At 43.1% G+C, this 15,529-nt stretch overlaps 1 protein-coding gene across 10 annotated transcripts in view; it reads right to left on the bottom strand.

Annotated features, from left to right (window-relative positions):
- The window catches only part of CNOT1 (CCR4-NOT transcription complex subunit 1), a 90,270-nt gene extending 75,516 nt beyond the window's left edge, over positions 1-14,754 (bottom strand). For all 10 annotated transcript variants that reach the window (XM_048816648.2, XM_048816653.2, XM_048816658.2 and 7 more), the window contains exons 1-2: positions 14,592-14,754; positions 3,563-3,833 (exon numbers count right to left, since the gene is read on the bottom strand). In XM_048816648.2, the coding sequence (XP_048672605.1) occupies positions 3,563-3,664 (102 nt within the window). In that variant the 5' untranslated portion in view covers positions 3,665-3,833; positions 14,592-14,754. The remainder of the gene's footprint in view (positions 1-3,562; positions 3,834-14,591) is intronic.
- Positions 14,755-15,529: the final 775 nt, after the last annotated feature.

Raw genomic sequence — 15,529 nt, 5'->3', positions numbered from 1 at the left:
AGCCATATACTGAGCTCCATAAAGCCAGCATGCTCCACCACATCCTTCTGATCACAAGCCCCTCTGGATTCACTATCACTATCCACCCATACCCATGGTGTTGAACTACACACAGACTGGAACAAGTGTCAGTTATCAGTGCCTCCCATTGTTCTCCCTACTACCTTAATAAACCCCTAAATACTAGGGTTTTCTGTAATCTGAGTTAGACTCTCACTGATCAGCAAGCTTTTCAACATATATTTTACATCAGACAGCTGTGGTGGAGGCTCTGCACCAAACACTTTCCCCTCCAACATTAGTCCATTTATACCTAAACTGAAGAATTAAAACTAATTTGTCAAAAGGCACAGCATCAATAGTTTATGAATTAGCTACTTTGCAACAGGCCTCCTCGCCATCACAGCGACTTAGTGAGGTTGTAGTATACTGTCTTTAAAGCCCGCCTTCCTCTTGTCTTATGTTTCTAAGTTCTTGGCTATTAAACAGCTCAAGTCCAGGCCCTTGCTGTTTTAACTACCGTGAGCTTTTTACACATAATCTGTTAACTATTGCTACTTCTAACCATTTCCTTCCCCAAGTTTAGATAACTATGTAATTTTTTTTTAAGTCACCTGCCCCATTACAAGCCCAGTCAGTAATAGTCTGAGCAGAATCCACCACCACCTCCTCCAAGCACTAAATTGTGAAACAGAAATAGTGTATAAATACATTTCAGTAGTCTAGCCTACTCAGTTTCCATGGTGTATTTCCATATGCTTCTCTTTTAATAGATTTCTTTGTTTATGCAACAGGACAGAGTAATACTGCCCTCTATTCAAGAGTAACTACCCCACTCCCCGACTGCGAGGGCCTCCCAGCAGGTCATGCTCACACAGGAGAATGAAAAGTCCAGACGTATTTACAGTACACCAAAAGTCTCAGATGAATTGTTGAGTGTGAATCTGTCAATCCAGGCTTCAGAATGCATCTAGAACTATGGGCAATCCAAATCACTTAAGTATTGGTATTCAGACATAGCTACCACGCCTATGTCCCAGGCATTTGAAGGCAGTTACAAACCCCTGGCTCTTCAGTGTGCTATACCAAATAAATCTATGGACTCAACGGAGTCACTAAAGGTAGGAAAAGTGAATGAGTATCCATGTTAAAGCCACCATTACAATTGTACCACTGCACTAATTAGCATCCATGAACTAACATAACATGAGAATTAAGCTGTTTGCTCATTTAGATGTTTTATTTCCTACTGTGAGGTACATTTCTGAGCAGGGTGAAGGAAAACTTATCCCCCCGCCGTTCTTGTCTCCACAGGCACAACTCTGACTTAAATGCTTTCTAGTACCTTTCAAACAGGACTACATCCACTTAAATTTTTCCTCAAGGAAATGTAGAATAATTGCCAGTTTGGGTCAATGATTCCTGCTACAGGAAAATTAACAGTAGAGGATGTTCCCATCCCGGTCAGTCCACTTGTTCATACAGTGAATTTATAAAAACAAAAAGCCACTGTACTACATCATGTATCTGCTTGGCTGACAGCCAGTGGCAAGTTCACTACTGCCTACTCAGCAACATAGGTTAGAGTAGAGTTTGTTTCTTAGCATCTTATGCAAATAGTTCAGCAATAAAAATGTCTAAGTAGATGTATAAATCAGATTACAGACAGATTTTCAGGAAAAGAGGTAGGCATTGTTTAAGTAACAGCAACATTTAAGTTGGGTGAATTTGAAGGAAGTTATATGAAACATTAAGATTTAGTTATTACAATCACTTTTTTGGCAAAATCCAAATATTTAACACTACAGGTATGTTCTAGGAGCCAGCTATCACAGACACAATGATCACAGACACATTCAATAATTCAAGGGCTTTCAAAAAACAAATGCTCGTTTTGTGGCATGCAGCTTGAAAAATTAAAGTTATCTGCATTAGATAACGAAAAGCGTGAAAACATTTTAGTTTACTGCTCAAAAAAGGTACCATGACGACAGACCTAGAAAAGTGAAGTTTTCCACAAAAGCAGGATTTCACAGGAGGCAACAGTGCCCACTATGTTTGCTACTATGTCTCAATCCTGACTTAGAATGTCCCCTCTATAAGTGACAGGTTAGTTCTGTCTCCACACTCATTGAACCCTTTGATTTTCGGTTGACATTGCTCAACTGGATGACTAGTGCAGATTGATATGGTTATCTGCCTGCTGGGAACTGAACTAACTAAACTGGTTTCATTCAAGTCTGGAAGACCAGTTGCTTTAGGCAAACCAGTTCTAGAAACTGGTTCAGTAACATGTGTTTCCTCCTCAGCAATCCACTGTGAACAAGGCTTTTCAGCCCCAAGGGTTCCCTTTACAGTAAAAGGCTATGAACTCAAGATGTAGCCTGAATCTTAACAAATACGTCAAAACATTTCAAACCTAAAAAAAAGTGTTAACAGTGGACATTTTAAGCTTCCATGTTTTATCTGCAACCCAGAAAGCAAACTTGACTTATTTTACATGTTATACAAGCATCCAACAGTTAGCCAATTAAATTTAGCATTGTAAGATTCAAGGACCATTAGAAGTGTTTAAAATGGTATCCTTTTAAAGGAGTGTTCAGATTTTGCCAGGAAATTGAACAGTGACTCTAGAATTATAGTTACCATCTTTTATTGCATCCAAGGTTTCAGTGAGAACATTTTGAACAAGAAGTGTCAAGCAAATAGCCTTGTAAGTTAACAATGGTACAAACTTAAGGAATATGAAGGAATTTAGGTAGATATATTTGCATAGTAGATTCTCTCGGGAGGCTGATAGAACACTTAATCAGTAGTTAAAAAAATGAAGTTAGTAACAGACTCTGCTGAGCTTTTGGGAGGGGGGGCTACAGACTAGCTGCTTGGTCCCTAGTCTGTAGCAGTGCATGGGATTCTCCCGTCCTAAGTGCAGTCCTCTGCACTTGTCCTTGTTGAACCTCATCAGATTTCTTTTGGCCCAATTCTCTAATTTGTCTAGGTCCCTCTGTACCCTATCCCTACCTTTCAGTGTATCTACCACTCCCCCCAGTTTAGTGTCATCTGCAAACTTTGAGGGTGCAATCCACGCCCTCCTCCAGATAGTTAATGAAGATATTGAACAAAACCAGCCCCAGGACTGACTCTTGGGGCACTCCACTTGATACCAGCTGCCAACTAGACAGGGAGCCATTGATCACTACCCATTGAGCCTGACAATCTAGCCAGCTTTCTATCCACCTTATAGTCCATTCATCCAGCCCATACTACTTTAACTTGCTGGCAAGCATATTGTGGGAGACCGTATCAAAAGCTTTGCTAAAGTCAAGGAATAAACACATCCATTGCTTTCCCCTCATCCACAGAGCCAGTCATCTCACCATAGAAGTCAATTAGGTTAGTCAGGCTACAGTTCTGGACCTTGGGGAAAAGAGGAGTTAGTAAATGTGTAGAAATATACTACAAATGCTGTGAGGTACAACTCAAAGGGAAAGACCACATTTGATGCTTCCATTCTTCCATTCAAAGTTTCCTTTGCAGCACTCTCTTCTGTTAGTTTACTTACATGCTGTATTTCCTGCTGGCTGGCTCGGTAGTTTTTCTTGGTTAAATTGTCCACCAGGTAGCTGATTTGAGACAAGGCCAGCGAGAGCGAGTCAAGATTCATTGCTGGTTGGGGCGGAAGCAGGCGGCCGAGCCCGGCGCAAAATCACCATTATTCCCCTTTAGTCACCTCAGAGACAGGTTAATTTTTGTTCAATTAGCCTATATCTGTTCTGTGCTATTTCTTCAGCTCTTCTTTCCAAGTGTTCTTATTCTGTTCTGAAACATGGCACCTAGAAGACAAAATAGCATTGCATTAGGTTGAATTTGTGTTAGTTTACGAATCTTCCAGAGATTTCTGAAATTCACTTAAGTCTTTCATTGAAACTAGTATAATATTTAACTAGCCTTGTAAGTTTCACATAACATTTCTGAATCACTTCAAGGGTAGAGTTTTGAAAAGAACTTTTACAAAGCTTAACAGAAAAGTTTTCCTGCATTTTTGTTTTTAGGTATTTCCATTAAAAACCAGAGTTGGGAAAATATATTTTCCAGCAGTGGTGGAAGTTGAGCATGACAGCATAAGAACCAGAAGACAATTTAGGTTTTGTCCAAGAGGAGTGAAATGCAAAATAAATGGTGAAAAGGAGTCAGTTACCAGGTTTTACAGTCTGAGGTACTGATAACAAGGAATTTTATGATTTGATAGCTTCCCTTTGATGTAAAGGCCTACCATAACATATGGAACATTGTTTAGATCATTTCTCATGGTAGCCTATGTGCATGTGCCAATAAAGTGTAGTGTCCATAGAAGGAAGTTCTGTTACAGATTTTCCCCCAGCCCAGCCTTGTTTATGCAGGTCTCCAGCAACCTTTGAGGAGCTAGAGGAAAAAAGAGCTCAAAACAGACAAAGGGATCACTGCAGATATTTCAACAGCTCTAATCTGTCAGCTGTACTAGAGACAAGGGGAATGAGATACATAACACATGAGATATCACAGAGAGCAAGAACCGACAGTCAATCATTCCAAGCTTCAGACACAGGTTTTAGGGACAATTCACTATTTGAAAGTTTTTGCAGTGTGCAGTCCTTCTTTGCCATATAGATCACACCAAGCAATTGTAAAGAGTAAATACAAGGATCTGCAACAGACCCTAAAATTTTATATAAACCAGCTTTCCAACCACAAAACCAAAGCTTGACAGCTTAACAAGTTACTATGACAGTATGAAATCTTATTTAATGTGAAATCTGGCTTGTCAAATTAAGGACTCTGCCAGTGGGGTAAAATTGCATGCCAAAACAAGAATGTACACTGAAGAGTCTTCTAGATCTTTAAGACTGATAGGAAACTGAAAGCTATATTGATAAAAGATATTGTAATCAATCAGCCATCATACTAACTCTTGAGAGTCACTGTATTGAAATGCCATTTATCTGAAGTATACAAAAACAGAAGTCAAGCTGACAACTTGCCAGGAATCTGAAGACTTCACCCTTATTCAGAGAAAACATTATATTGCCACAAGGTACTGAGGAATATACTCTGACCAAATGTGATCATACATGCTGGGACATGTTACCATGGGCTGCATTTCAGCACTAAGAGGGCAGACATAGATTATTAACATTCACCCTGACTCTCATACTTGTGGCTTTCTAAGTTGATTTGCTACTTCTTTAAAAGGTATGGCCTTATCCAGAAGGGTTTTTCTGCCACACAAGAATTTAAAGTTGGATTCAACAAAAATTATGACAACAGTTTCAGATTTGTTGATATTGTTAAAGCTGTGCTATTCAACCTCTGCCATCTCAAATTTAACCAAGAATTTCCCCACATTTATATAAAGGAATCTCCTCCCCTTCAATTAGGATTGCAAGTTATGATATTTATTTGACATTGGCTTTATGCTTGGAGTGGGAGGAGTACACATGGTTAGGCATTTTGTACTTTTCTGGTATCACAGATTGCTGTCACTCCAAAGGACTTGACCAGGTGATCGTTTTAGTCATATAAGCAGCACATTTGCTCCTGGGGCACAATTAGCTAGCTAACAACTGTCCATCAAAATGTAAGTTAGTCTTCCACACCTAAGAAGTTGACATGCTTCTCAATTATGCCCAAAATTAAAGGGGCTCATTACATTTCACAAAAATGTTAGTTTTTATATTCAACAGATCAGTTTTTGGTATTCTGGTAAAAGCATAATTGGACTAGCAAGCGAGAGGAAAAAGATTTATATACATTCTTTGTCAACCTACAGACCACTGTTGGATTTTTAAAGCCACTCTTCTGCTGTATTAGAAAAGCCCACATTTTTACGGCTGCCTTATGCTACAAAAATAAATATTACTGAAACCTGTGTGTATGACCCAATTGCCACCATTTATGAAAAAATTACAAGCTCAGAAGTTGGGAGGAAAGAAACTCCCTAGAATTAAAAGGCTTCAACTTCCAGAATCCTAAGAGAGACTTTCAGCTTATAAAAGTGCCAGTTAATTGTACTGCAAAGGGAAAGTTACAGACATCTAACATGTCTAACTAAAAGATTAGAGAAGTCCCTTCAGTTTTACTGTGGGCATTGGACAGGAGTATAATCCATTCACCCTATTTGGGGGTCTTTCACTCAGCAGAGAAAAGAAACAAAAGGTGACTTAAGGCCACAAAGACCTTCAGGAGTACTCTGAGCAGATATGTACTTTAAAAAAAGTAGTTAAAGATTACTAGATTCCCATTTAAAATAAATACATAAATAAATCTTTCAATGACTAGTTTTCCTGAACACGTCAAGTGTACATTCTTCAAAAGTTCTCACTGCACACACAGAGGCAGCTTACTGGCCCAACAACTGTACAGCTTGAGAAGTTTTTCATACTAACCTACTATACGTATAGCAGATAGGGAATGGCCACCAGCAAGGTCCAGCACAGTGCCTTGTTAAGAAGTTGAGCTCATCCGCAAGATGCTGACAAGAATTGATCACCCTCCCTTTACTAGAATACTTGGATTCCACAGTGATTGCTATGGTACGGTCTAGGAACAGCACTCTACCTAGATTTTGCTCATGGGTTCTATTTTTGGGTAGCTAGTACCAAATCAAAATCTTAAAGCTCACCCACGTGGCTGCTGGAAAGTGAGAAGGAACTCTTCCTCAGCCCAAGAGCATCTGACTGATGAGAGAGTAGCGTGGTCACCACTGTACCACCCAAAACTCAGTTTGTATTTTTGGGCCCTCTTACCACATGGCTCCAGCAACTAGTTCTGCTGCTGATATGAGGTTGACATGGTTCTTGCTTTCATCACCTACTATGCAGTACCCTGTGAACAGCAGTGAAACTGACCACAGCTTTGTTAGCTTAGAGTCATAGAAGATTAGGGTTGTCATCTAGTCCAACTCCCTGCTCAAAGCAGGACCAACACCAACTAAAGTTTCACTCTGCCCTGCTTAGAAAAGCTAGCAGCAACAACAGAAATAGTAAAACAAGGGCTTAATTTATGAGGAAGCTGGGAACTTACTCCTTTCTCCTGACATCTCACCTCGCCATGACAAGCATTGCAAGCCTTGAGCAGCAGCATCTCACAGTACAATACGGTAATCAAAATTAGGATCCCAAATTTGGCTCTCATTTTAAAGTCAGCAGGATTTGAGAATGGCTGAAGTGATACTGTGGCTCAAAGATGAAATACAGTAGTAACGGCCCATACAGTTCTAGGAAGGAGCCTCATCTCAATGCTCTAAACACATCAAGATATAAAGTATGTATAAGGAGGGGTGGATTATATTTTTGTTACAAGCTTTTGTGCTTATTCCCATTACAGAGAACTTTAAGGCAACTATGTCAACTGAGAAAATACCTTATAAACCCTTTATCATTATACCTTTTTAAAGGACAATGACTGTTGATAAGATAAGGAAAATTAATGCAGTACTTGGGAAAGAGCTTGCACAAATAGATATGTCTTGCACCATTCACTGAATGATCAAACTTGAGTGAGTTTGAGTAGTAGAGAGTTCCAGGGGAAAATAAGTAGATATTTTTAGACAAGTACATTCTTGAGAGACAAGGTAGGTGAGGTAATAACTTTCACTGGACCAAGTTCTAAAGCTTGTATCTTCCATCAACAGAGCTACTCAGAACTCTTCTTCGGGGGAAGAGAGCAGCATCTGAACTAAATACAAGTTGGGACAGATTGATAAGCAGAAGAGGTAAAGTGCATTGGAAAGCAATTGGGAGTCAGATTGTTATGCGTAAAGGTTTTGAAGTGGGCAATTAAGGGTAGCAGATAGTGCAGATGTATTACAAGTTGTTGTAATGAACTATGCATAAGATTAGTGTCCTTGTTAAGTCCATAGTTTTTGGTGTCTAGCAGAGTTTTGAACTGAAGTTCCCAGGCTTGCTTTCTGAAGGTGTTGTGCAGGTTTCCCTTGAGGAGGAGTACTGAAAAAATCAGATATGGAGTTATCACATTGTGATATCACATTATTTGCCCACAGGTGATATGGTGTTTTTGTCTTATATTTCTGTGCAAGTTCCTTCAAGAGCATAATGGTGGTCTGATTTCACCCATATAGTTATGGGGCATTTGATACAACATGTGGTATACCTCATCCAGTGTGATAAGCATGTGATACTCCACCCACACCACACCTTTCAAGATTCATGGTTTCTACACATGCTGATCACAACATGTAGTATAGCTCATCCAGATCATCAAATGCCCCAACAAGAACTATGTGGATGACATGAGACAATCACTACTCCTCCGATCCACACAAAACCTGATCCACAATTAGTGGTGGTTTCAACCTGTGCTAGTTGGGCTGTCCAAGGGTACACATCAAACACCCGAAAGGTTTTCACTTGGGCTGGTACCCAACCACTTTGCAATGAGGATCAGAGGATAAGCCACCCAAATGCTGACAGCCCTCCAATGCCTTCCTACCATCCCTCCCAGCCCCCCATGTGCCCAGCAGGACAGACAAGTTCTTCCACAATTCACGAGTAAAGAATCAGAGTGACTCAGCTTACTACAGCAATAAGAGCAGTTGTGACATGCCCATAGAAGTCCTAACATGCTGATGAGCAGTGCAGCACCAGGACACAGTAACTCACGTTTGGCTGCTCACACCTGGACAGGCTAGGCTAACCTCAATGATAATCACCTATGTTAACTTGGCAGGGAAGATGTACCCTGAGAAATCCATCACTTTACTCAGCAAGAAAGAATGTTTTCACTATGTCAATCAGTTACTGTATGTATCTAGTCATTTTTCACACTTGAAAGACTTGTGTCAGAGTTCAGGCAACGGATATTAAACTTGATCCCAGTCAACTATAGAAAAGTTCTCCAAAAGACATTTTAACTAATCAAGAGTGCCTTATCTTCTAAAGAAGGAAAAATTCAGTAAGAGTCCCTGGTCTTAAGTAATGCATGTGGAAAGCTGCCTTTCCTCACCACCACTCCAAAAAAGTCACAATAGTTTTCATCTTTCTGTTGCCCAGATATGACCTACTTGGCCTATTCTACAAATTAGGCTAACCAGCTGAAGTGATCATATACCGAAGTGAAGAGTCATTCACAGGGCAGAAAAACGTCTGATTTGTGGATCATAGATTTCATGTTAGACTGTGTATGACTTAATTTTTAAACTATGAAGCTGAAAGCATTATGGCAACTGAATGACAAGACATTAGAAGTCACTGTTGATGCAAATGATGTTTTGGAATTTCCTCATTAGCAGTCTTCATAAAAGTCTTAAATATGAAAGTTTCAGAACATTATGAAGAATGGACTTCTAGAATACTGCATTGGTTTAGCTAGCCATCAACAGGGACAAAATGGTTTTTATTCAGCTGTAATGTTTAAAACAAGACTGTCTAGACTGTAACAGGCAAGGAAAGCCATTCTCCTTGAATGTTTCATTGCAAAACTCAGTGAGTGACCCAATAGGACAATCAGACTGCACTCCTTCACCTAAAGTAACTAAAAAAGCAAGGTGCAGTGCACCTAGGATTTTGTGTCTACTTTAAGATAAACAGGCTCAGCCCAAGACATATTTTGTTACAAGCCAATTTTATCAGCATATTTGAAGTTAGAGCCCTGCAAATATGCAGACCATGTCTGCAGATCGGATGCAGATACAAGTTTTGTATCTGCACAGGGCTCTATTTAGATTATTTAAGATATAGTTCCTGCGTTACAAGGGGCACTACCTTCATAACAGATTTGGCCCTTAGGTCACCCCTTAAATTATTACCGTCATCTGTATTAGCACTTATCCATACTCTCACACAAAGTATAAAATTTTATTTCAAGTGGTACAGCATACCCACTTTAGTCAACTTATAAATCTTGCACGGAATCATTACACTTCCTAAAGAGAATGACAAGTATATCATAAGGAACTCGTATAGCAGGTAAAGTTTCAGTTGGTAATCAGAGCCACTTCTGAAGTGGCTCTAATATTGTGGAATTCAGGTGGGCTATAAACACAAGAATAAAATTCTAGGCAAGAATCCAATAGTTTAGCAGTGAGCACAAACTTTAATCTCCACAGAAAAGTCAGTATTCAGTACTGAAACGTTTTTACTAATCTATAAATCCAGTAAATGGAAATGCACTGTCAGTTACTGTGTGACACTTCAGTTGCATACAGTATTCCAATCTAAAGGCATGTGGCAGTTCAGTTGTGTATTTTACCACTGAGGAGGGTGAACTGAAAATGCCTTTGAAGTGCTTTGAAATACTTCAAAACAAGAAAAGGAGTACTTGTGGCACCTTAGAGACTAACATTTATTTGAGCTTAAGCTTTAGTGAGCTACAGCTCACTTCATCAGATGCATGCATTCAATGAAGTGAGCTATGCTCAAATAAATGTTAGTCTAAGGTGCCACAAGCACTCCTTCTCTTTTTGCGGATACAGACTAACACAGCTGCTACTCTGAAATCTGTCATTATTCAAAACGAGAGACACTCTACAAAAGTAGTCTTAAAATGGCTCAGGAAAGGTAAGATTTCATTTGAATGTTAGGAATTTTTCAAGGTGCGAGACAAGCATTTCCATTGGGTTTCAAAGGCAGTAGTTAAACAACATCACACCTCCAATGTGGATGTTAGCATTTTATCTGAGCCCAAAAATGTGAGGCCATTACAGGAATGCAAGTTCTATAAGATTCTGCATAAGGAAACAGTGAGGAGCAAAATTATTGAACTAGTTTCTGGTGGAATATGTTCATCTTGTCCTCCCATCAAAGCCACATAACTAGAGTTTATGAAGTACTCTGCTAGTGCCTCAAAAAACTCAGTTAGGGAAGAAACTGGAGGTATGCTTCAAAGCTAATTTAGACTACAAGACAGTTACTGCTTAAACATTTATGGCAAGAGAAAACTCACTGCATAAGCCACATGGATGACAATTTAATTACATTACTGGGAAATTTTACTCATTCTTTCCAATATAGTAGAACAAGCTTAATATTTGGTCTAGTAACTCTCACCACAACCCCAAACAGCTACTCTCCAACAAAAGTTTAGGTTTACTTTAGAGAAAAATAATTTGTAGAAAGCAGTTTGTTAACTCAACTGGCATAGTAGTAACTCAATTAAATGTTTCTTTAATTAGCTATTGAACAAGCTTTGGCATCCTTCCCTTATTTTAAGATTATAAATTCCATTTAGTCAATATGATTTCAGCAGTCAACATGTAGCCCCACACTTACATTTCAGCCACAAACTTGCCTAAATACATGGTCTTGCAATTTTGTGCTACAGAGCATTATAACTAGTTAAAAATATCAGTTTCCAGCCTCTTTTGCATTGAGTGTGTTGAATGTTGGTAAGTATCCTGGGGAACACAGCAAGTATCTTTTGCTAGTGTCTCAAATGAAGAATGTGAAAAACACTTAGGTAGTGTACATACTGTAGAGCACTGATCTCCATCCTGTTTATGCACAAGATCACTTTTTGAATTTAAGTGCAACCCAGGATCTATCCTGCTCCTTCCCCAAGGCCCTGTCCCTTCCTCGAGGTCCTGCCCCACTCATGCCATCCTCCACCCCTCTATCACTCACTCTCCCCCACCTTCACCAGACTGAGGTAGGGGGTTGGGGTGCAGGCTCTGGGCTGGGGCAGAGGACTTTGGAGCATGAGAAGGTGCTCAGGGCTGACCCTGGGGCAGGAGATTGGGGTGCAAAACTCTAGGAGAGTGTTCGGGTGCCGGAGGGTGCTCTGGGCTGGGGCAGTGTTGGGGGTACAGGGTGCAGGCTCCAGGAGAACAGCTCAGGGCTGGTGGCTGGGATGCAGGCTCCCGCCAGGCAGCACTTACCTCAGTCAGCAGTGCAGCGGGGTTAAGATGGGTTCCCTGCCTACCCTGGCCCAGAAGCGGCCACCATGCCCCTGTGGCAGGGGAATGTGGCACTGCCCCCACAGCTCCCATTGGATGCAGTTCCCCGCTCCCAGCCAATGGAAGCTGCGGGGGCCATGCTTGCAGGCAGGAGCAGCATGGAGACACTCCCCCTTCCCCCTCACAGGGGCTGCAGGGGCATGCTGACCACTTCCAGGAGCAGTGCATGGCCAGGGTAGGCAGGGAGCCTGCCTTAGCCCTGCTGGACTTTTTGCAGCCAGAGATCACATTCGACTGTCAGAGGCTCCAGGATCGACCAGCTGATTGCAATCTAACAGTTGGTGACCACTGTTGTAGAGCAACCAGGATATACATTTATATCCTATTTGCACTCCAGTTTAACAATGCAGTTTGAAGTTCTCCCTAGTCAGTGTAGTTAAGTTTACAATAGATAGGACCTATCTTCAGTGACCAGTGAAGATGGATTAGAACTGATTTTTTTCTACCAAAAACACGTTTAAAACTGTTGATAAATGTTACATGCCAGCGCCTTAAAGGAGAACTTCAGTGATTAATACTACATACTTCTCAGTGTTATTTATTAACTAAAAACACAAACTGAATCTCGCTAGAGCACAGGAACTCAATGAATGACACTTCTCCCTGCACTTTGGTTTACTGATGGGCATTCACTAGAGTACAATGTTTTGATTAATTTTTCCTCCTCAGTAACAGTAGTTATAAAAATCTCTGCTCTACTCCCTTCAGTACAGTCCATCCACATAGCTAAACATGGCCAACTCAGTATCTCATTTCTATCCAACTCCAGCTATTAAATACAATTTTAAAGTAAACACTGATCAGAAGAATGGACAGGAATAAATCTCTCTAGGGAGAAGCACAGGGGAGACTCAAGACTGGAGTTGTAGGGCAACAGGATGAGGGTCAGAAATTTAGACAGCCATGTTTATAGGGATATGAAGTGAAGGACAATACTGAATCTAGATGCAGGAGTGGGATGGAAAGTACATTTCTGCACAGCCATCCAAGACTGCTTCCTGTTTACAAGGCAATTACCTCATCCGGGCTAATTTTGCCTTCATTTTATTCAATCCAAAGTATAGTTACCTTGGAAACAGGAAGCCTCCTGAAGTTACTTATATGTATCAAGAATGAATTGTCATACAAGTCTCTTTAGAAATACCTGTATTTCACTACCAGCTTAACAATCTGACAGCTGCTGTTTTCTTTTCATGCTTTCCATCATAGAGTCCTTGAAGTTGAGCTCAGAAAGCATCTGCATTATCCGATCACATGACAAAACTGGAGACTTCTAAACTTTAAGTTTTATGTTCCAGGCACTAAGTCTATATTTGGCTGTCACAGTGTCAACGTTTATCTGTTCATTATATTTAAGGCCCTTGTACATCACGTCTCACTCCTTTTGCAGTTGTATGCACTGAACAAAATCTTTTGCAATTTGTTAAAGTTAGCTGGCAGTCACCTTTCAGTTTCAAGACCTTGGAAGGGAAGGCTATTACACAAGCAATGAATGCCCATTTCAAGGGAGCTATTTTTAAAGAACAGTTTACACTAAGTTACTTCAATTACATTAAGTTTTCTAGTTTTGAACTAAGCAAATGTTAGGACTACGCAGCTGCTCATCACTCAAGTTAACTGGATGATAGAATTTAGAAATGTTTTTTTCCTTTCAACTGAATAGCACAGCCACTTCTGGTATGCTGAAATAATTTGTAATTAAAGACCATGTCCTCACAGTACTTACTGTATGAATATGTAACTCCATTTTTATTTTTCATCAGCCAAAGTAACAGAATAACCCTGTCTTGTAAATGTTGGGCTTTTCAAGACCTCCTCTTACTCGGCTTTTCAAGAACCCATGTCAGGTCAGGCCTACCACGGGTTCTTTATGTTAACCAACAGCCTAGAGGTTGGAAACGATCCGTGAGGGCCAGGTATTCAAAGACCTGATCCAACCCATTTCAAACCCAGTAACTCATGGGGATCCAAAAGGAGCCCAAGGGGATGTGGTAACCTAAGTCCATCCTCCCTCACCCACCAGGGAAGAGGCAGGTTTTCCTAGGCTCCCTCCTAGCAAGCTCATTAACGCTGGTGTCTCAAAGAACCGTAGCCCCAGGAGAAAGGTAAGTTTCTGCCCCCCGCCCGTCCTGGAAAACTGGGGAGCTGGAGTCCAGCCACTCCCCGCCGAGAGCCCCAGCAGCCAGGCAGACTGGTCCAGCACGGACCGCCCAGCCCTACACACGGTCGAGCCCCGCAAACGGCTGGGCCTCGGAGCCTCCACTCGGGCTCCCCCTACCGGGAGCTTCCGGCCGGGCTCACGGGCCCCACCGCCGCAAGCCCGCCCGCCCGCCGCTCCGGGCGGGCGCCGGGCTGTCCTGCCCCCGACGTGCGGGGTGCCCCCTCTACGGGCCCGGGCTCCCACCTCCCCCAGACTGCGGGTCACGTCCCAGCCTAGCCCCCGAGCGCCTCACAACCGCCCCAGCACCGCTCCGAGCCCCCCACAAGACTCGGGCTACCCCACGCTCCCATCCTTCCGGTCCGTTCCTGCTCGCCTGGGCCCGGGCCCCACATACTCTAAGCCCAGGGCTGAGCCCGGCCCCAGGCCTCCGTACCCGCGGCCTGCTCCCAGGCGTCCAGCCCAGGGCCCCGTCGCGGCTCTCACCTCAGACGGCAGGGCTGGGGATCGTGGGGCCGCAGCAGGCGCCTCGCTCAGCCTCTGGCGCTTTTATCCTCTCTCAGCTTTTCGCCTCCGCTGGTTTCAATACAAAATGGCGGACGGGGTCGCGCGCTCACGTCGCGGCCTTTCCCCTCCCCAGTCCCCTCGCGGCACGCCAGGCGCAGGGCGGGGCCGCGGCCCTCCTCCCCGCGCACGCGGATTCCAGCCAATCACAATCCAGGCAGGCAGCACGGGCGCCTGCGCTCGTGGGATCCGCCCAATCAGCGACTGGGGTTCATTGGGGGAAGAAATGGGAGCGCTGAGTTTCTGCCCCAAAGCAAGGGCCTGCCACTGATTGGTTAATGGGATGGAGGCCTTCCTCCCTCCCATCTGCAAATCAAAGGTCAGGGCGCCTGCGCGTAGGAGATGCGGCCAATCGGCGTTCAGTGAAGGCCGCTGGGCGCACAGGGTCCGGCCAACGGCAGGGGAGCGCGGCTGGGCAAGGAGGAAGGGGAAGTGAAGGAGGCCGCAAAGGGCGAGAGCGGAGACATTGGGGAAGAGGCGTGGCTGGGATGGGAGGGGCTGCCCAGCCCCAACTGGAGGGACAACACTTCCTGCGCGGTACCCCCGTCAGGTGCTACCCAATGGTGCAGTCCTTGAGGCGCTGCTTCATGGTGTAAGCAGTGCGCCCAATGGTACAGTCCACCTACCTCTTGCCCTCCAACGCGGGTAGACTTCTCCCCCCCCATGAGCACCGACACAATGGTACAGTCCAGTCCACCTCCCCCCCCTCCCTTTTCCGCCCCCACACATGCGCGCTCTCCCCCGCCACCCTGTTCCGTAGTGGTATGGCTCAGTTACATCTTTCCTCTTCACCGCCTCCCCCTGAGGTATTATGCGATGGTACAGTCCACCTGGCTCCAGCTCCCCCCCCCCCGCCGTGT

Source organism: Caretta caretta, chromosome 12 (genome assembly GCF_965140235.1).
Source record: "Caretta caretta isolate rCarCar2 chromosome 12, rCarCar1.hap1, whole genome shotgun sequence".
In the NCBI taxonomy this organism is placed as follows: domain Eukaryota; kingdom Metazoa; phylum Chordata; order Testudines; family Cheloniidae; genus Caretta; species Caretta caretta.
The sequence above is the reverse complement of the archived record's forward strand: the minus strand, read 5'-3'. Positions and strand labels throughout refer to the sequence as shown.